At 42.1% G+C, this 20956-nt stretch overlaps 1 protein-coding gene across 1 annotated transcript in view; it reads right to left on the bottom strand.

Annotated features, from left to right (window-relative positions):
- UFL1 (UFM1 specific ligase 1) overlaps positions 1-20956 on the bottom strand; it is a 121193-nt gene that overhangs the window by 79762 nt on the left and 20475 nt on the right. Inside the window, exons 4-8 of the mRNA XM_073626964.1 lie at positions 19522-19619; positions 13784-13898; positions 12897-13027; positions 7132-7190; positions 3704-3850 (exon numbers count right to left, since the gene is read on the bottom strand). Coding sequence (XP_073483065.1) covers positions 3704-3850; positions 7132-7190; positions 12897-13027; positions 13784-13898; positions 19522-19619 — 550 coding nt within the window. The remainder of the gene's footprint in view (positions 1-3703; positions 3851-7131; positions 7191-12896; positions 13028-13783; positions 13899-19521; positions 19620-20956) is intronic.

The following is a 20956-nucleotide window of genomic DNA, read 5'->3' as shown; positions in this document are numbered from 1 at the left end:
AAACTTAACATTAATAAATCACCGGGACCGGATGGCTTGCACCCGAGGGTACTTAGGGAACTCAGTCAAGTAATTGCCAGACCATTGTTCCTAATTTTTACTGACAGTCTATTGACTGGAATGGTACCAGCCGATTGGAGAAAAGCCAATGTAGCACCAATAATTAAAAAGGGCCCGAAATACATCCCTGGGAATTACAGGCCAGTTAGCCTAATATCAATAGTATGCAAGCTCTTGGAGGGGATGATAAGGGACTATTTACAAGATTTTATGAAAACGGTATCATTAGCAGTAATCAGCATGGATTCATGAAGAATCGTTCTTGCCAAACCAATCTATTAACCTTCTATGAGGAGGTGAGTTGCCATCTAGATAAAGGAAGGCCCGTAGATGTGGTGTATCTGGATTTTGCAAAAGCCTTTGACACAGTTCCCCATAAACGTTTACTGTACAAAATAAGGTCAGTTGGCATGGACCATAGGGTGAGTACATGGATTGAAAACTGGCTTCAAGGGCGAGTTCAGAGGGTGGTGATAAATGGGGAATACTCGGAATGGTCAGGGGTGGGTACATTGTTCTATGCTGGGACCAATCATATTTAATTTGTTCATAAACGACCTGGAGGATGGGGTAAAGTTAAATCTCTGTATTTTCTGACGATACTAAGCTAAGCAGGGCAATAACTTCTCTGCAGGATGTTGAAACCTTGCAGTAAGATCTGAACAAATTAATGGGGTGGGCAACTACATGGCAAATTAGGTTTAATGTAGAAAAATGTAAAATAATGCATTTGGGTGGCAAAAATATGAATGCAATCTATACACTAGGGGGAGGAACCTCTGGGGGAATCTAGGATGGAAAAGGACCTGGGGGTCCTAGTAGATGATAGGCTCAGTAATGGCATGCAATGCCGTTGCTGCTGCTAACAAAGCAAACAGAATATTGGCATGCATTAAAAAAGGGATTAACTCCAGGGATAAAGCGATAATTCTCCCACGCTACAAGACTCTGGTCCGGCCGCACCTGGAGTATGCTGTCCAGTTCTGGGCATCAGTCCTCAGGAAGGATGTACCGGAAATGGAGAGAGTACAAAAGAAAGGCAACAAAGCTAATAAAGGGTCTGGAGGACATTAGTTATTCAGAAAGGTTGCAAGCACTGAACTTATTCTCTCTGGAGAAGAGACGCTTGAGAGGGGATATGATTTCAATTTACAAATACCATACTGGTGACCCCACAATAGGGAGAAAACTTTTTTGCAGAAGAGAGTTTAACAGGGCACGTGGCCACTCATTAAAATTAGAATAAAAGAGGTTTAACCTTAAACTACGTAGAGGGTTCTTTACTGTAAGAGCGGCAAGGCTGTGGAATTTCCTTTCTACAGGCGGCGGTCGCAGCGGGGGGCATCAATAGTTTAAAAAACTGTTAGATAAGGACCTGAACGACCGCAACATATGGGGATATACAATGTAATACTGACATATAATCACATAGGTTGGACTTGATGGTCTATTTTCAACCTCACCTACTATGTAACCAACAGTGACGCTTGGAAATGAGAACATCATGGGGCTGTTTTTCAGCATATGGTACTGGCAAACATCATATCATTGAAGGAAAGATGAATGGAAAAATGTACCAAGACATTCTTGATAAAAATCTGCTGCCATCTACCAGGATGATGAAGATGAAATGAGGGTGGACATTTCAGCAAGATAATGACCCCAAACACAAAGCCAAGGAAACTCTCAATTTGTTTCAAAGAAAAAAATAAAAAAGCTTCTAGAATGCCCAGTTAATCACCTGACTTGAATCCAATAGAAAATCTAAGGAAAGAACTAAAGATTAGAGTTCATAGGAGATTGAACCCTCAAGATTTGAAGACTGTTTGAGTAGAAGAATGGGCCAAATTCACACCTGAGCAATGCATGTGACTAGTTTCTTCATACAGGAGGCGTCTTTTGAAGTTGTCATTACCAACAAAGGATTTTGTACAATGTATTAAATAAATTTCAGTTAGCGTGTTCAATACTTTTTTTGTCATTAGCACCTTTAGAAATATATTTACCTAGAAAAATGTTGACGTGTTCAATACTTTTTTTACCCACTGTAAATTCTCCTGTCTGCGAGTTTGCATGTTGTCACAGTGCTTTTGTGGATTTCCTCTGGGTACTCTGGTTGCCTCCCATTGTATAAAGACGTGTCAGTAGGTTATTTGGCTCAAGTGAGGTAGTGTCCCTAAACAGTAAGCTTGCTGAGTGCAGGAACAGCTGTGAATGTTGTAAACTTTGAGATTGAATTACTTTAGCAACAGAGGTTCATAAAGGCTTGTTTTAAAGCCCATTTACTGCTTGTTAAAGTGGTTGTTAACCCTTACGGACCACTTTTCGCTACAGGTAAGCCTATAATAAGGCTTACCTACAGCTACCCTGCACGGTTTAGGAGATATCCCCTGTATTTGCATGTGCTGACGTCATCGGCACATGTGCATTGAAGCAAACTGAAGCAATGACAAGTACATGTCGTTTGCTTCAGTGAGTGTGCATTACCGGCAGCTCCCGCACGCATGTGTGGGAGTGACATCTTCGCGGCTCCAGCCAATCACAGCGCCAGAGTCGCGATACCCGGGAGTGATGTCGCCGGCTGGTGCTGTGTAGGGGCACCGTAGCGAGGGCTTCGATCTCAGGTGAGTATTACATAATGAGCTAGTATGCTATGCATACTAGCTCATTATGCCTTTGTCTTGCAGGTGTTAGTTTTTATTTTTCAAAGTGGGTTTACAACCACTTTAAGAATGTAAATGTTTGAACATCTATAACCTGACCACTAATGTACTTTAGAGCCCAGATGAATACACAGATAGATATTTAGTCAGATAGACATCATACTAGTAAGCTGCTTTTTCTTACTTTTACCTTGCTTAGTGACTATTTGCTACACCTAACGATTAAATAGCTATTCATTTTAACAGCGGTATTGGTAAATTAACACCTCAAGTATAGCTCTAGCCTGTTCAGATGACTGGCCGCAAAAAAGTTAACTATCTCAGTAGCAAAAGATTAATATTGTCAGTGTAGCCCTAGTCCAGTGTTGATTTAGTGGCTTAAAAAATTTCCAAGTCACTAATCCAGATCAAATATTCAGAGTCAGAATTCTTTATCTGCATACTTGCATTGACCATTGAAGTTTGCCGTTGTGCAGCCTGGAAGCATCCACTACATAATTTTCGCTTGGCTCCTTACCATCAGATGTCAGAACCAACTCACTTTCTGTGTACTTTGCAGTATGTTGTTGGCGTTTAGGATGTGAAAAAAAAAAAAAAGACTATTTTACCTTTGTATTAGGATTCATGAAAGCGTGTTTGTACTGGTAGATGTTTTATTTATAACAACTCATCACAAGGTTGACTGAATCTTCTTATCATGCGAGAATGAATACATTGCAATTAGTAAAACTTCCTGTTTTTATGCCCATCTCCCTCTCCCCCTCCATTTTTATTTCAGTCAAAGCCTACAAAAGGTAAGCCAAAATGTTGAATAACATGCAAAACAAGAAAGACGCATGATTGCCTATCTCAAAGCAATAAGTAAAAAGCCAGCTTTTTCATGCCAGAAGCTGCATTTCCTAAATCACCTTAATGTAGCTAAAAACAAGAAATGACAAAGCCCTCCTTGTTACTTGAACATAGAGAAAGAAGTGTGTTACCTAGGTAACCGTTTTGCTTGAAAAATGCGTCTATCCAATTGCTCTGTGTTCTGGCATAGATGTCAGGAATAAACACAGCCTTATCCTGTCTCCCGCCGACCACTGTGCCCTTTAAACGTCCACAGTTAACAAGCTCCTCCAACAGAGCTGCAAAAAGAAGATGAAAAAAATCAGGATTTTAAAAAAAATGTTAAATGGCACTTCTTAATTGCCAGAACAGTTTGCAACACACGGCTTACAAATGTGCTATGTATTCAGGACCAAGCATTTGGTAACTGGATTAGAAGACTTTCAAAGAATGCAGATCTTTTTTAAAGAGACCCTGTCACTAGACCATTTATTTCAAGAAAAATGTTCCCATAAAACTACATATGTGCATTTCAATTATTTTAGATATGTCATTTACCTGTACAGTAAAAGCCTCCAAGGTGTAGATATGCAAAAGCCCAGAGACAGCTGTTCAGAAAAAAAAAAAAAACTACGCCATACAAGGAGGCAGGTGATTTGCCAGGGAATTGACGCTCCAGGTAGACAAATGTTCTAGCAAGTTCAAAGGCACATTTCAAGCCAATACCAATCATTTACGCAAAGGAAAAACACAGCAAGTAAAAATGTAAAATAATTTATTTTTCCAAGCCTATACCTGCAATTTTTAAGTTGGTGACTGAGTCTATTTAGAGAAGACAATTTTTTTATATTTTCTAGAAATAATAACAGTAACGACCAATATAAAAACTATAGGGCCCCTTTCACACTGGGGCGGTAGGGGGCGTCAGCGGTAAAACAGCGCTATTTTTAGCACTGTTTTACCGCGGTATTCGGCCGCTAACGGTGCAGTTTTAATCCCCTGCTGGCGGCCGAAAAAGGGTTAAAACCCCTCGTATAGCGCGGCTATAGCCGCGGTATTACCGCGGTATAGCGGCGCTGTCCCATTGATTTCAACGGGCAGGAGCGGTTTAGGAGCGGTGAATACACCGCTCCTTCACCGCTCCAAAGATGCGGCTGACAGGAGATTTTTTCTTCTCCTGCCAGCGCACCGCTTCAGTGTGAAAGCCCTCGGGCTTTCACACTGAAAACACAGCGGAGGCTGTTTAGGGGCGGTTTGCAGGCGCTATTTTTAGCGCAATAACGCCTGCAAACCTCCCCAGTGTGAAAGGGGCCTAAGTGACCCTAGGTAGGGGCAGAACAGCACAGATCAACTTCAGGTACTGGCATACCTTGCAAGCCACTATATGCAGGCCCACATCATCTAAAAAACAGGTTGAAAAAGAATCTGTCAGCTTACAGTAAAATTTAGGAGTCACTAGGATCTCTGAGTACACAGAATCCTAGGAAGGAAGTCAACAGGATAAATCCACCTGAAAAACATTCAATGGTCACCCCAAAAGCTCTAGTGCATTGACCCACACTTTTGACATAAGGTTTAAAGTGTATGTTACCCTAAATATTATTTTTAAATGTGTTCACATATATGTATTTTATAAACTATAGTCTCTATCATTTTCATGTACTTCTTCCATCTGAAGTACCTGGTGGATTCGGTCAGTAACCTTGTGTATGGGCCATAGAGCTCCACCGGCTGGTGAGAAAAACGTGAATACTCAATTTAATATTTAAAAAATTTTGTTTGCATTATTTTTTTCATCCTATCCATAATAAATAGAATATTTATAAAAATGTTTTTTTATATATTTTTTGGGGATATTTATTACAGCAAAAAGTAAAAAATAATGCATTTTTTTCAAAATTGTCGCAGAGGTGATCAAATACAACCAAAAAGAAAGCTCTATTTGTGGGGGAAAAAAGGACGGCAATTTTGTTTGGAAGCCACGTCGAACAACCGCGCAATTGTCAGTTAAAGCGACGCAGTGCCGAATCGCAAAAAGTGCTCTGGTCTTTGGGCAGCCAAATAGCCCGGGGCTTAAGTGGAGCTTCAGTCTGTAAAAAAAAAAAATACTGCAGCTGCTGACTTAATATAAGGACACTTACCTGTCCAGGGATCCCGTGATATTGGCACCCCAAGTGGATGCGGCAGTCGGCTTCGGGTGCAGGTGCCGGCATCGTAAGTAAGGGAAAGCCAGTTTCCTACTGTGCATGTGTGAGTCACGCTGCACTTTCTGAATGGTCCCGCCATCTTCTAGGACCTGTGTGTGTCCCAGAAGGCAGCGGGGGGAAGGAGGGGCTGGAAATATCGTAGATGATCGATTTTACCCAGAAGTGGGAGCAGGTACCTGTCAAAACCAGGTACCCGCTCCCCCTCAAAAAGTGCCAAATGTGGCAGTGGAGGTGGGTGCGAATAAACAGAGCTTCCCCTTTTTAGTGGAGCTCCGCTTTAAGGACAAAAAAAAATCAGGCGATTTTGAAATAGATGGCAGCAAAATGTCTCAAAAAAGTTGGGACAGGACAACAAAAAGCTGGCAAAGTAAGTGGTACTAACAAAGAAGAGCTGGAGGAACATTTTGCAACTACTTAGGTTAATCTGCAACAGTTTAGTAACATGATTGGGTATAAAAAGAGTACCGAGTGTACGGATCAGTACACTGTGTGAATGAGGTTGAAGTGTGTAAATGCAGATTCAGCTACTGAGCTACAGCCTTTTAAAAACAGGAGGTAAAGGATGAACTGGAAAACTTGTGAAAAGGTGCCCAATGGCCCGTACACACAATCCGAAAATCGGACGACAGATCGTCCGTTTTTTTTTTGCATATCAAAAATGGAGAGTTTACTAAGGTTATGAAAATTCTCGTATGACAGAATAAAAAAAACAAAAAACGGAAGTGATGTCATGTGTTGTAGTGTATTTGTATTGTGTTTTCAGAAGACTGCTGATTAAACTAAAATCGTACAATGTGGCATCATACGAGAAAAATTTTCATGCTTGCCCCATCGGATAATATCGGATGAACTGTCGTGATTGGCTCTCGAAAGCTCTGTACTAACAATCAGATTATCGTACGATCGCATCGAAACCAGTATTTTTCGTCCAATTTTCGGATCGTGTGTATGGGCCATAGCGCTCCACCGGCTGGTGAGAAAAATGTGAATACTCAATTTAATATTTAAAAAATGTTGTTTGCATTATTTTTTTCATCCTATCCATAATAAATAGAATATTTATAAAACAATACACATACAAAAGAAGACAGCTATGGGAATTGTTTTGTAAAATGGGGTTTTTGAATAACGGCTCATTCACATCCGGTGTAGAACACCCAAAAGAATCATTAAAGTATAACCCCCTTTCTTCCACACGTCCACTAGCATTCCTCTCCACTTAAAACCAATACAATGCAAAAAATACAGCTGGAAATGCTGGGTGTTCATGACAAAGTGTATTTTTTTTATTTTATTTTACCAGACAGGCTGCAGTTATTCTCCATTTTTGTACAGCAACCACACCTACTTAACAAAGAAAAAAAAAAACTTACAGTATAGTAGATGCTCCTGAAAGCCATTCTGGGTGATCAAAGTGATGACTGGAGTGGGTCTAAAAAAAAAAAAAAAAAAAAAAAAAAAAAAAGTATAATACGAAAGATCTAACCTTCAGAAATTCAGTAAAAGTATAAAATAACTTTAACCCTGGGAAAATACTAACAAAGCAAATGATTCCAGATTATTATTTTTCAAATACAGCCCATAACGTTAACAAGCTTCTTCAGTGTGCACTTGCTGAGCAAGTTGATATACAATGCACACATTGTGCATACAAAAACACAATACATTATTTAGTGTTAAGCTGGCCATACATTCTTATTCAATGTCCATTACTTTTACCTTTATCTACTATGTAGTGCAAAGACCTGCCTGATTGCATGCAAATTGGAAGTGTTTAGGTATGACCTCCTATTATATGGTTTTGGTAAATCTAAAGGAAAACTGTACAAGAAAATGGTACAATATATGGCCAACCCTTAGTTGGAAATTAATTTGTTAGTGCACACTTTTGTTTTACTTAAAGCAGTCTTCAACTGGGGAAGTACAAAAGGTCTTAAAAATGTTAGGCCATTGGAAATTATACTGAATTAACGGTTTCCAAACCAGAAACACACAACCGGCATGAAAGATTACAGTTGTTGTTGTAAACCTCAGACATGAAATATAAACAAAGCATATCGCTCTTTAGCACAACACAGGGGCGGGCTACAGAATAGATAATCACTGTGACAGCCAATCAGAGGCTACCACAGCGATCGGGATCCCGTTACCCTGAGTCACAATCATTAGTAGAAGACCCAGAGGTGTCACTGAGCGTTACGGAAGGGGTCTGGTGCTAGAAATATTGCTCTCACTCCAGTGTGAGTGGTGATATGGAACATGTATCGAAATTGGCGTTTTTGTGCAAAGACGTCCCCGATGTGTGCATTTACGTATATGTGGGAATGTGGGGGTGGGGGGAGGGGGGTTTATGTGCTTGGGTGCAACTTTCATTTTTTCACAGTTGGAAAAAAAAAACCACGTGTTTTTTTAATCACAAAAAGTCCCCTATGTGAGGATTTTTTGGTCACAGATTACCTTTATTAAGAGTTTTAGACCCAGGGTGTCTATCCTATGCTCCAAAGAATTCAAATGCAGTGCAGATTGCACTGCAATAGTTTCTTTCCTGGCCATGCTGGCTGGGGAAATGGACATGGAGACCTTGAAGTGATGGTTTACATGTTGCTTCTGGGCTAGCAAGAAGAAAGGAAGGAGAGCCGACACATATCTTCTCAGCTCCCTCCCCTCTACCTGGTGGCAAACAGAGCCCAGTATACATGGGGGGGTTGTTTTAGCAAACTAGTGCTGGCAGAAGCACCAGACTGCTTCCATCTGACAGCCAGAAGTTGGCTTGTCAAATATACACATACCCCCGGTGGCTGTGTGTATAACCCCCGCTGTCAGGTCTGTACGAACCTGGTAGCGAAAGGGTTAAAGCCCACTTCCCAGATGCGGCATATATGTGTTACGTGGCCATAAAAGGGGTTAGACGTCACTCTGATTTTGCTGATACAGAATGTATGTTTGTTCCTGGTCCTGATGCCACATGATCAGCAAGATAGCCAGGCAACTAGCAATATGAAAATAAAGTCAGTGATTACAGTTACATGTTTATTCCTTTATTCCAAGCAAATGTGTCTTTATTAAATATATATATCTATATATAAATGCAGCGCTATACTAGTACTCATTGGTCAAATCAATATTAGTACAATCATTAATTATATAAGCACACGATGTGAAAATTATAAGCGAGTAAAGTGCTATAGTTCTTATGACACAATGCAATATTACTGTTCAAAATAAATCAAAATTACATATTAAATTATAAAGTCCATCAAACATGCTCCAAAACTTGCAGTGGTTAATAAAGTGCTATAGTGCTTGTGACTCAATGCAATTATAATGTTTAAAATAAATTTAAAAAATAGGATTTTTGTACTCACCGTAAAATCCTTCTCTCTGAAGTTCATTGACGGACACAGCTTCATTAATCTTGACCGTAGGGTTATTTTGCCACCTTCAGGAGAGGACTAGGCAGAACATGTATTACATGTAAAAAACAACAGAACTGTACAGCTCCGCTCAGGGGGCGGTCCCTCTGGCAATAACCCCTCAGCCTTCCATCTTGCAGTTCAGTATGTCAACAAGCAGTATAACGTAAACCAATAGGAGAGGTGGGTGCTGTGTCCATCAATGAACTTCATAGAAAAGGATTTTAGCGTGAGTACAAAAATCCTATTTTCTCTTTCGTTCATTAACGGACACAGCTCCATTAATCTTGACCGTAGGGACGTCCCCAAGCAGTGTCATAACGAGGTTTGAGAACAGCAAACATAACTTCACCCACAACCAGAGGTGCTCCCCAACGGAGGAGTCACCACCTGAACCAACCGCAGCAGAACTTGCAGTCAACATATGCATCAGAATGCACTGACAAAATGTAACTTTATCTAACAAAAGGAAAGGGTGTAAAATGCAACTATTACACGGCCGACTAAAAAACTTTGCGGCCAAAGCAGGCATCTGAAGATGCGTTTACATCACCTTTATAAAAGTGTGAACGGACGACCAAGTCGCCGCCAAACACACCTGGGAGACTGACACTTGATGTCGGAAAGCCCAAGAGGTCCCAATTGTCCTGGAGGAATGGGCCGTGACAGGAAAGGGGGGCACCTGCCCCTTCAAGGTGTAAGCCTGGACCACGATCTGTCTGATCCACCTGGAAATGGTGGTCGACGAGACCGCCAGCACTTTTTTCGGACCAGCCACCGAAACGAACAGAGAATCTGACTTCCGGAAGGGAGCCGTGGCAGGCAGATATACCCTTAGAGCCCGGGCCACATCCAGGGAATGGAGGGCCACCTCCTTAGGATGCGTCGGCTTAGGACACAGAGATGGTAACACAATGTCTTCACTGAGGTGGCAGGCCGAAACCACCTTCGGCAGAAAGGAAGGATGCTTTCAAACGGCTGTTTCTGAAGCACCAGGCTCAGATCCCACGGAGATAGGGGTGGACGTACCGGAGAGACTACATGCCAAACCCCTTGTACAAAAGTGCTTACCAAAGAGTGAGACGCCAGGGGTCGTTGGAAAAAAACAGCCAAGGCTGATATCCTACCCTTGACGGTGCTCAAGGCTAACTTTTGGTCCACTCCTCGCTGTAAGTACAGCAGGATCCTGGCCACGGAATAGGTGCGTGGGCGCCACCCCATCTCCTCACACATGGAGATATAAGCCTGCAACGTACGATGGTATATCTTCCAGGAAGAAGATTTCATCGTCACTGTCTGATCGGTCCTGGTCAGTGTCCTCTGACACATCAGAACCGGGGCCGCCAGTCACTTCGGGCCCGAGTCTGAATCAGAGCTCTCCGCGAAGGACGGGGGGGGGGCAGGGGCAGTTTCTTACCCCCTTGCACCCGCACGCTGCCTCCACCCTGGCAACGAACGTTTCAAGGACCGCTGACAAAGCGTCCAAAGGCACTGTACTACATGCAGGCGAGCCGGTTGCAATTGCAAGGAGGTCTGGGGAAGAAACGCCCGCTTCTGACGTCATGCTGACCCACCCTGTCTGCCACCCTTGGGGACTTAGGACAAGGTGCTCAATCCCACCCTCCTAGCTGCTACAGACTGAGGGGCCCCCACCGCAGGACTCACCACCCTGATCGAGTGCTGTGCCATGCTGCTGCTGATGGCTGTATCCTGTGTCAGCTCACAAGTGTCCAGGAACAAAAACTGTGCTGTTCTGAGCACAGGAACCAGCGCTGCGGGGAAAAACCACGCTGAGGCTACAAGAAAATGGCCACCGGGCACCCTCTACAGAAGAAAAAACACAGGGAAAATGGCCGCCGACCATGCTTCTCACAGAGGCTGACGATCACTGCTGTACACAGAAAATGCAGAGATAATGGCGGCGGTCAGTGCTATGGCGGCAGCATAAGCAGAGCCCACAGACATCCAGAGAGACAGATGACAGTAGAGGGACACAGACAGCCAGCGCAGCCCCCAATCAAGGTTTAGAGCTCCCGGCGGAACCCTGGCTCAGGTATACACACCGCACTACAGCCCATTTATGCAGCATCCCCCACCGGGAGGGGGAGGGACCCCCTAATCGACCTCCCCAGGGAATGCCCAGCTGCTCTGTCCTGCCGAGACAGGAAGAGTACTTACCATCCCATCACAGACCCACACCCGAGCAGTACGGGGTGGCTGAGGGACACAGCACACTGTGACAAAGACATCCGTAGTCCGGTCATATGTGTGCCCTGGAGCATTGCGCTCACCGGTCGCCCCTGGAGCCTGTCGTGGCCGACCCAGCGCGTAGCTAGGGCCTGCACATGCTCGATAGCCAGGCTGGGGAGACTACAAGGATCTATATTATCCAGCCTGTCACCCAGCCGGCTGTTGATAGAAGATCACAGGATCTTAAAATCTTGCGCAAAAGGCAAAAATCCAGAAAAAAAATCCCCAGGATGATGGTCCCGACAGGGAGCCTAAGTTCTTCTCCTTCACTAGGCAGAAAAAAACTGAGCTGCAGAAAGCAGGTTGAGGAGTTATTGCCAGAGGGCGTGCCCCCTGGGCGGAGCTGTACAGTTCTGTTGTTTTTCACATGTAATGCATGTTCTGCCTAGTCCTCTCCTGAAGGTGGCGTAATAACCCTACAGTCAAGATTAATGGAGCTGTGTCCGTCAATGAACGAAAGAGAAATGTCATATTAAATCATAAAGTCTATTTAAACATGATCCAAAACTTGCAGGGTATTTACAATGTACAGGTGCTTCAGTACACCACTCTAATATGAGCAATAAATCGCTGAGATTGTGTGTCCTCCCCATCCAAACAGACCAGCTGCTGCCTCCTACTAACACGTTTGGAACACCACTGCAAGTTTTGGATCATGTTTGTAAAGGAATTTATGATTTAATATGAAATTTGATTTATTTTTGAACAATATTATTGCATTGAGTCACAAGTACTTTATTAACCACTGCAATTTTTGGAGCATGTTTGATGGACTTTATGATTTAATATTTAATTTTGATTTATTTTGAACAGTAATATTGCATTGTGTCATAAGCACTATAGCACTTTACTCACTTATAGTTTTCACATCGTGTTTGTATAATTAATAATTGTACTAATATTGATTTGACCAATGAGTACTAGTATAGCGCAGCATTTATATATATATATATTTAATAAAGACACTTTTGCTTGGAGGAATAAACATGTAACTGTTATCACTGACTTTATTTTCATATTGCTAGTTGCCTGGCTATCTTGCTGATCCTGTGGCATCAGGACCAGGAACAAATATACATTCTGTATCAGCAAAATCAGAGTGACGTCTAACCCCTTTTATGACCACGTAACACATATATGCCGCATCCAGGAAGTGGGCTTTAACCCTTTCGCTACCAGGTTCGTACTTATTCGTTATTTTCACATTGCATGTCTGTATATATTAATAATTGTACTAATATTGATTTGACCAGTGAGTACTAGTATAGCACGGCATTTATACATATTTAATAAAGACAAACTCTTTAAAGAGTCCCTGTAAAGATGGACTGGAAACATCACAAAATGTACACTATGTATTTTTAAAAACAAATAAAAATGTAGCATCGCCCCAAAAAAACAAAAAAAAAACCTGTACCTACATTATAGTTGTGGCTAAAACCATCAACAAAATATAAAATTAAATACATTCTTACCTTGTTATAGCTGTAAAAAGACCACGAATACGCGCTCTGTGACGAGATACAAAGGCCTCTGTATAAATCACACCCTTGTTGCTTTGGTCAATTTTCCCTTGAACAATACTGCCAAGTCTCCTTGACAGTGCCTATGGATTAAAAATGTGTAAAATTGACCCATAGTGAAAACACACTCCAGAGTAAAATAGAGGTAAAATAACATCTGAAATTACTTTCCTTAACATACCGTATCTAGTAGAGCAGAACTATGAGGCTAAAATTATTTAGATCCAACAAGAACACAGATACACAGAACTAAAAAGTGACTGTGGCATGTGCCAGGTCACATTGATGACATCAAACCCGACCAAGGGTTTATAGGCATACAATCTTGGCCAGGTTTTTATTGCTGTAAGTTTCGCTAACAGGAAAGACCTCTCCTTGCTTCCTATCCTAATGACCACACAGATAGTGAGCAGAATCACACCAGGGACAATGCCAACAGTAAAATCCTGACAGAGGTTTCAACCCTTCTGCACTCTTTAAAAAAGCAAAACAAGTTTTAGCAATTACTGGAAATTCTGATACATTTTCTGAAAAAACAGGAAAAGATTCTTATGGTAAATATATGAGAAAGGGCCAGATCTAGCCCATCTGAGAATGTCATGTCTGTCATAGAATGTATTAAGGTAAAAAAAAAAAAAAAAAAAAACTTGAACCTTTAGGTCCACTTTAAATCTAAATGATTTGATGAAATTAATATACTAAATATGTTCAGGATTTGTTTTACATTTACTCTGAAAGTGAACCAGGACGTCTAGCCGATTTATGTTCGAATGCAGTAGTAATAATGAAAGAAAAGTACAGAGCTATTGAAATACGGTTCTGGCTGAGTACTTTATCACCTCTGTCAGAAAGTCTCCAGGGAGGTCGTATGTCTTGCAGAGTTCTGATATAGTCACTTGGCCGGCTTCCTGCAGTTTATCATTAACTTCTTCTGCTATTTGGTCCAGATAGTTGCTAATAAAGCAAGAAATATGGGTTAGGGTTTTGACACTTGCAAAATTATTCAAAGACAAGATTTATATGAGAAATATGATTTCATGTTTTTAGAGATTCAACTAATGTAAATAGTCTTATTTTGATGTGTGTTAATATTTTAAAATCCTTCTTTTTATAGCTTGCAAATACATATGCACACAGGGACAGTCGTATTTGCCTGTTACATATGAAGGGTTGGGTTCTGCACATTAATGTTACACAGCAATTGTGCCTTGGAGAGCCTCCTCCCACTGCAAGTTTATAAGACAAGGTATGCCTTAATGAAAGCAAGAGACTCTGTGCAGACTGATATCATCAAACTCCAATTAAACTGTGCCAAGACAATGCAATATTTTCTGAGCTTTAGGGCCCTTTCACACTGAGGCGGTTTGCAGGCGCTATTGCGCTAATAATAGCGCCTGCAAACCAACCCGAAACAGGCGCTGCTGTGTCTCCAGTGTGAAAGCCCTGGAGCGGTGCGCTAGCAGGACGGGAAAAAAAGTCCTGCTAGCAGCATCTTCGGAGCGGAGAAGGAGCGGAGTGTATACCGCTCCTTCACCGCTCCTGCCCATTGAAATCAATGGGACAGCGCAGCTATACCGCCAGCAAAGTGCCTCTGCAGAGGCGCTTTGCGGTGGTTTTTAACCATTTCTCGGCTGCTAGCGGGTGGTAAAACCACCCCGCTAGCGGCCAAATACCGACGGTAAGCGGCGCTTACAATAGCGGCGTTTTACCGCCGATGCCGTCCCCGCTCCAGTGTGAAAGGGCCCTTAGGTCATATGATTGAGCCTGGGAGCAGCAGGGTTTTTTTTTCTATTTAAGGCAAGAAATACTGTACTAATGGTAAGCTGCCTACTGATTCTTGTGAAGTATAATTTGATTAAAAGTCTTTAAAATCGAGTTTAGAAGAATGAAGTCATTTGTGTGTGTATATATATATATATATATATATATATATTTTACCAGTGTGTTGCAGAGTGCAGCTGATTGCATGGGGGTCATACAGTAAATGGTTACTTAAAAAAACCTTCTTTAACCACTTCAGCCCTGGAAGGTTTTACTCCCTTCATGACCAGGCCATCTTTTGTGATACGGCACTGCGTTATTTTAACTGACAATTGCGTCGTGTGACATTGTACCCAATGTCCTTTTTTTCCCACAAATAGAGCTATCTTTTAGTGGTATTTGATCACTTCTACGTTTTGATTTTTTTCGCTATAAACAAAAAAAGACAGACAATTTAAAAAAAAATATATATATATATTTTGTTTCGGCTGTAAAACATACCCAATATAAAGTGGTTAAAGGTGAACTCCAGCTTTAGCATGTTACATCTATATTTAGAGCAAAGCATGTAGCCAAGTTACAGAACTGTCTGATCACGGGTGCAATGCTTTGCAGGCACCTGGGAAAAAAAATGCACGTTTTCCTGCAAATTTATGTGCATTCATTTTATTATTAAGTGAATTTAGCCTTTACAATAAAAATTCCAACACTCAGTCAGTGGACTTTAGAGGTGCTCACAAATAACAAACCAAAATGATTTTTACAAAATGTATTAACACCGATTAGTTAAAAACATACATCGACATCAATAAAATGGATCTTATCCATCTATAAAATCCCGGACTGAGTATGAGACACCCCTAATAAGGTTACAAGGTGCAATGAGGTCAGCTGGTGAACTACTGACGTGTAAGAGCCAGTTCACACCACATGCAGTCCAGTGCGTTTTTTTTCTGCATCAAAAAAATGCACTGGAACGCATCAAAAATGCGTCAAAAACACGCATGCAGAAAAGCATCTGGAAAGCATCTGGACTGCGTTTCTATGGTGTGAACTGGACCTTATGGTTTTTCCGTCCCAAATACCAAATTTCAGTACAGGTTATGGAGGAATGATCTACAGGAGGCTGGAGGCTGAGGTAAGGTCTGTCCTAAAAGACAGAGAAAGATTATTATTTATTGCAACAGAGGTATATCAATGGTAGGGATGAGCCGAACACCCCCCTGTTCGGTTCGCACCAGAACATGGGAACAGGCAGAAAATTCGTTGGAACACGCGAACACCGTTAAAGTCTATGGGACACGAACATGAATAATCAAAAGTGCTAATTTTAAAGGCTTATATGCAAGTTATTGTCATAAAAAGCGTTTGGGGACCTGGGTCCTGCCCCAGGGGACATATATCAACGCAAAAAAAAGTTTTAAAAACAGCCGTTTTTTCAGGAGCAGTGACTTTAATAATGCTTAAATGAAACAATAAAAGTGTAATATTCCTTTAAATTTTGTACCTGGGGGTGTCTATAGTATGCCTGTAAAGTGGCGCATGCTTCCCGTGTTTAGAACAGTCTGACAGCAAAATTACATTTCAAAGGAAAAAAAGCCATTTAAAACTACTCGCGGCTATAATGAATTGCCGGTCCGACAATACACATAAAAGTTCATTGATAAAAACGGCATGGGAATTCCCCACCTGGTAGGCCGCAGGAAAAGGAGGGGGGGGGGACGAGAAAGCACCCCCCCCTGAACCGTACCAGGCCACATGCCCTCAACATTGGGAAGGTGCTTTGGGGTATCCCCCCAAAACACCTTGTCCCCATGTTGATGGGGACAAGGGCCTCATCCCCACAACCCTTGCCCGGTGGTTGTGGGGGTCTGCGGGCGGGGGCTTATCGGAATCTGGAAGCCCCCTTTAACAAGGGGACCCCCAAATCCCGGCCCTCCCCCCTGTGTGAAATGGTAAGGGGGTACAAATGTACCTCTACCATTTCACAAAAAAACTGTCAAAAATGTTAAAAAAGACAAGAGTTTTTGACAATTCCTTTATTTAAATGCTTCTTTCTTCTATCTTCCTTCGGTTTCTTCTGGTTCTTCCTCCGGTGTTCTCGTCCAGCATCTTCCTCCGTGGCGCCGGCGTCTTCTTCCCCTCATCTTCTGGGCCGCTCCGCATCCAGCATGATAGGATGGGAGGCTCCCGCTGTGTGACGCTTCTCCTCTTCTGACGGTTCTTATATAACGGAGGGCGGGGCCACCCGGTGACCCCGCCCCGTCTGACGTACGTTGACTTCCCTGTCCGTCCCCTCTGACGTCACGGGGAATGCCACAGGAAAGTCCCCGTGCGTCAGAGGGGGGCGAGGTCACCGGGTGGCCCCGCCCTTCGTTATATAAGAACCGTCAGATGAGGAGAAGCGTCACACAGCGGGAGCCTCCCATCTTATCATGCTGGATGCGGAGCGGCCCAGAAGACGAAGGGAAGAAGACGCCGGTGCCGCGGAGGAAGATGCCGGATGAGAATACCAGAGGAAGAAACCGAAGGAAGATAGAAGGAAGAAGAAGCATTTAAAAGGAATTGTCAAAAACTGTCTCTTGTCATTTTTAACATTTTTGACAGTTTTTTTGTGAAATGGTAGGGGGACCCCCTTACCATTTCACACAGGGGGGAAGGCTGGGATCTGGGAGTCCCCTTGTTAAAGTGGGCTTCCAGATTACGATAAGCCCCCCGCCTGCAGACCCCCACAACCACCGGGCAAGGGTTGTGGGGATGAGGCCCTTGTCCCCATCAACATGGGGACAAGGTGTTTTGGGGGGCTACCCCAAAGCACTCTCCCAATGTTGAGGGCATGTGGCCTGGTACGGTTCAGGGGGGGGGGCGCTCTCTCGTCCCCCCCTCTTTTCCTGCGGCCTGCCAGGTTGTGTGCTCGGATGAGGGTCTGGTATGGATTTTTGGGGAGACCCCACGCCATTTTTTAAAAAAAAATTGGCGCGGGGTTCCCCTTAAAACCCATACCAGACCTGAAGGGTCTGGTATAGATTTTGAGGGGGACCCCATGCCATTTTTTTTTTTTTTATTTTGGCCGGGGTTCCCCTTAATATCCATACCAGACCTGAAGGGCCTGAATGACTTTTTTCCTTTGAAATGTCATTTTGCTGTCAGACTGTTCTAAACACAGGAAACATGCGCCCCTTTACAGGCACACTATAGACACCCCCCAGATACGAAATTTAAAGGGATATTACACTTTTATTGTTTCACTTTAAGCATTATTAAAATCACTGCTCCTGGAAAAACGGCTGTTTTTAAAACTTTTTTTGCATTGATCCATATCCCCTGGGGCAGGACCCAGGTCCCCAAACACTTTTTATGACAATAACTTGCATATAAGCCTTTAAAATTAGCACTTCTGATTTCTCCCATAGACTTTTAAAGGGTGTTCTGTGGCTTTCGAATTTGCCGCGAACACCCCAAATTGTTCGCTGTTCAGCGAACTGGCAAACAACCGATGTGGTGAACTTAGCCTATAACACTGGCCACACTGCTTCTTCAAAACTCTAAAACTAAAAAACTACCTAAGTAGGCACCACAAGATGACAAATATTACGTCTCTTGCTCAGGAAAGCTTCTCTAGTCACTTGTCCATATCTAAGATGAATTTTTAATTTGCTCTGGAGACTCAAATTTTTATAACCTACCTGTTGTCCCAAGCACCACCTACTTATCAGCCTGCATGATGCTTTCATAGGACAGGGGTCAGCACTTGTCAAGTCTATATAGCAAGGTCAATTAAATTTTATACAGGCCAAGGAGGAAGATTTCCATACAAAAGCTCAAAGATAGCATTGGTAAAATGATTGTCACCCAATCAAATGAACAGCTATCAGTTTTCTGCAGCATATTAAAAAGCTAACAAGCTACTACTGACAGAACAGGCACTAGATGCTTGTATTTATACATGAGTGCCACATTTCCCCAGAATGAATAAAAATCTGTTTATCAGAATAATTTTTACTTCTAACAAAATAATCAATGTAAGTGTAGCTTTAACCTGGCCATACACAGCTTGAATTTCAGCCGATTTCTGCTGAATCAGACAAAATTTGAGCCGTAATTGGGTGTGTAAGCACCAACCAGCTCAAAAAAAGTCTATGTAAAAATCAACTGAGCCAGGAAGAAAATTAGCAGCCAAACAGTGACTGCATTCTATCAGCAGCGGATGTTGTTGCTGTCTGAATGCAAGAGTGGAGATTCCATGACTTTTGCTCATTCAGCTCACGGGATAAATGAGAGAAATCTGTATGGCTAGCCTTTCAAGCTTACCTGAAGCCAAAAACTGAGCCAAACCACTGTTACTTTATTAATAATAATATAATGATGATAATATTAAAACCAAACATATGAGTGGCAATAAGCAGAATGAATTTTTGTCTGAACAGACGAAGATAAAAGTTTTGGGGACAGGTAATGAGAATGGGTTTAAATTTGTAATGACATTTAAAAAATGTACTCCTAAAGTTTAACAATCTTTAAAAGGTAATGGGAACAGTTTTAAATTTGTAATGCCATTTAAAAAATGTAAGGATTGCTAAAATGTAATGATTTTTCTGAAACCTGTACACTGTTCTGTGCTAGAGGTGAAGAAGATTTTTCACAGATGTTATAATGCCTCCATAACCTGTCACCCTGACAATGATCTTGGACAATCGGTCCAACCGATATCAAACAGTTTATTTTTCAAGAATAAAAATAACTGTCATACAAGTTAACGGTCAGATAAGACAAATGTTTTTCTGGCCAGCCTGTGATTTATTGTTTGTTTACTTACTCATCTACAAGCTGTCCAAGTACCAACTGTACATTTTTTTCTGACCTCACAAGGTCATTTGCCCTGCTTTCAATGTGAGTAAGATCAACATTTACCACCTGTCAAAAAAAACAAAAAAACAAAATCAATTCAAAGCCTTATTAACATTGTGCAGTGCACACTAATATATGCACATATACTTTGACAGATGGTGTGGTTGCAGCCACTGGGATTGCGTGTAAATCTGACAAGCAGGCAGATGTCTGTCAGATGAAAGCAGTCTAGCACCTCTGGCAACGCCGGATTGCTTTCAACCTCCCCCCCCCGCCATGTATCCCGGGTTCTGCTTGCCCATCTGCGGGCCCAGGATCGGCATATCGGGTGCCACTGGGTAGGGGGGGAGGGAGCCGAGCAGCCTCTCTACTCCCCTTCTTGTTGGTGAACCAGGAGCAATGTGTTCGACTTCACTTCCGGGTCCCCGTCGTTTTTCCCGGCTAGTATGGCCAGGAATGTTTGTAATGCAATGCAGACCCCAAATGTCTCATTAAAGAGAAACTGTCACTTTTTTGTCCCCTATGTGATGGAAAAAAAAGTAAAAGTAAAAAAAAAAAAAAAAAAATGTAATTGTAAAAAATTTAAAAAAAGTCACACCCAAGCACATAAAATCCCCCCAAAAAATGTTTAGCCCCCCACCTCCACGCACCTACAAACAAACACACGCGTCGGGGGTAACTAAGCATAAAAACTTCAATTGTGATACATTTCACCGTACATGCCAGCAATATATTTCTAGCACCAGACCTCCTCTGTAATGCTAAACCAATGGCTTTTAAAGTGCCACGTATAGAAAATAGAGGGTACTAAAGTTTGTCGCCATTTCTTGGGCACACGAAAATGTAAAGTTTAACATGTTGCATCCTATCATTTATACTTTACCAATACATTGGGTAATTTATTGCATCTGTGTGCCCTAAAATTAACTTACCAACTTAAATTTTGCAATTTTGCATTTCCTAGACCTTCGCCGTAACATTGTGGAAAACTACCACTATTTTTTTCCTCTAGTCTAGGGTGTCTGCTTTCAGAAAATATATAATGTGTTTGGGGTTTTATGTAATCTTCAGGCATAAAACTATTTTTTAAATGCATGCACAAAAAAGTAAAAACAGCTCTGGCAGCGAGAGGGTTAAAAGGACCACTATTTCCAAAAACCTGTAATAATTATAGTATTCAGTGTATGTATTTTGTTCTTTATCACATTATTTATTTTTTTCACAAATTTAAAAGCCCACTAATCTACCCTGCAAAAGTTACATTTACCGAGGTTCTGTCGCTGGAGATCGGGTCGGATCGCCTGCAGAAAAGGTATGTAAGCTCATTTTATCTTTACAGGGCTAGATAGGTTAGTGTTAGAATGTTGGTGGCTATAGATGGAGGGATTTTAGTTTTTGTATGG

This window comes from Aquarana catesbeiana, linkage group LG04, assembly GCF_042186555.1.
Source record: "Aquarana catesbeiana isolate 2022-GZ linkage group LG04, ASM4218655v1, whole genome shotgun sequence".
Lineage (NCBI taxonomy): Eukaryota > Metazoa > Chordata > Amphibia > Anura > Ranidae > Aquarana > Aquarana catesbeiana.
The sequence above is the reverse complement of the archived record's forward strand: the minus strand, read 5'-3'. Positions and strand labels throughout refer to the sequence as shown.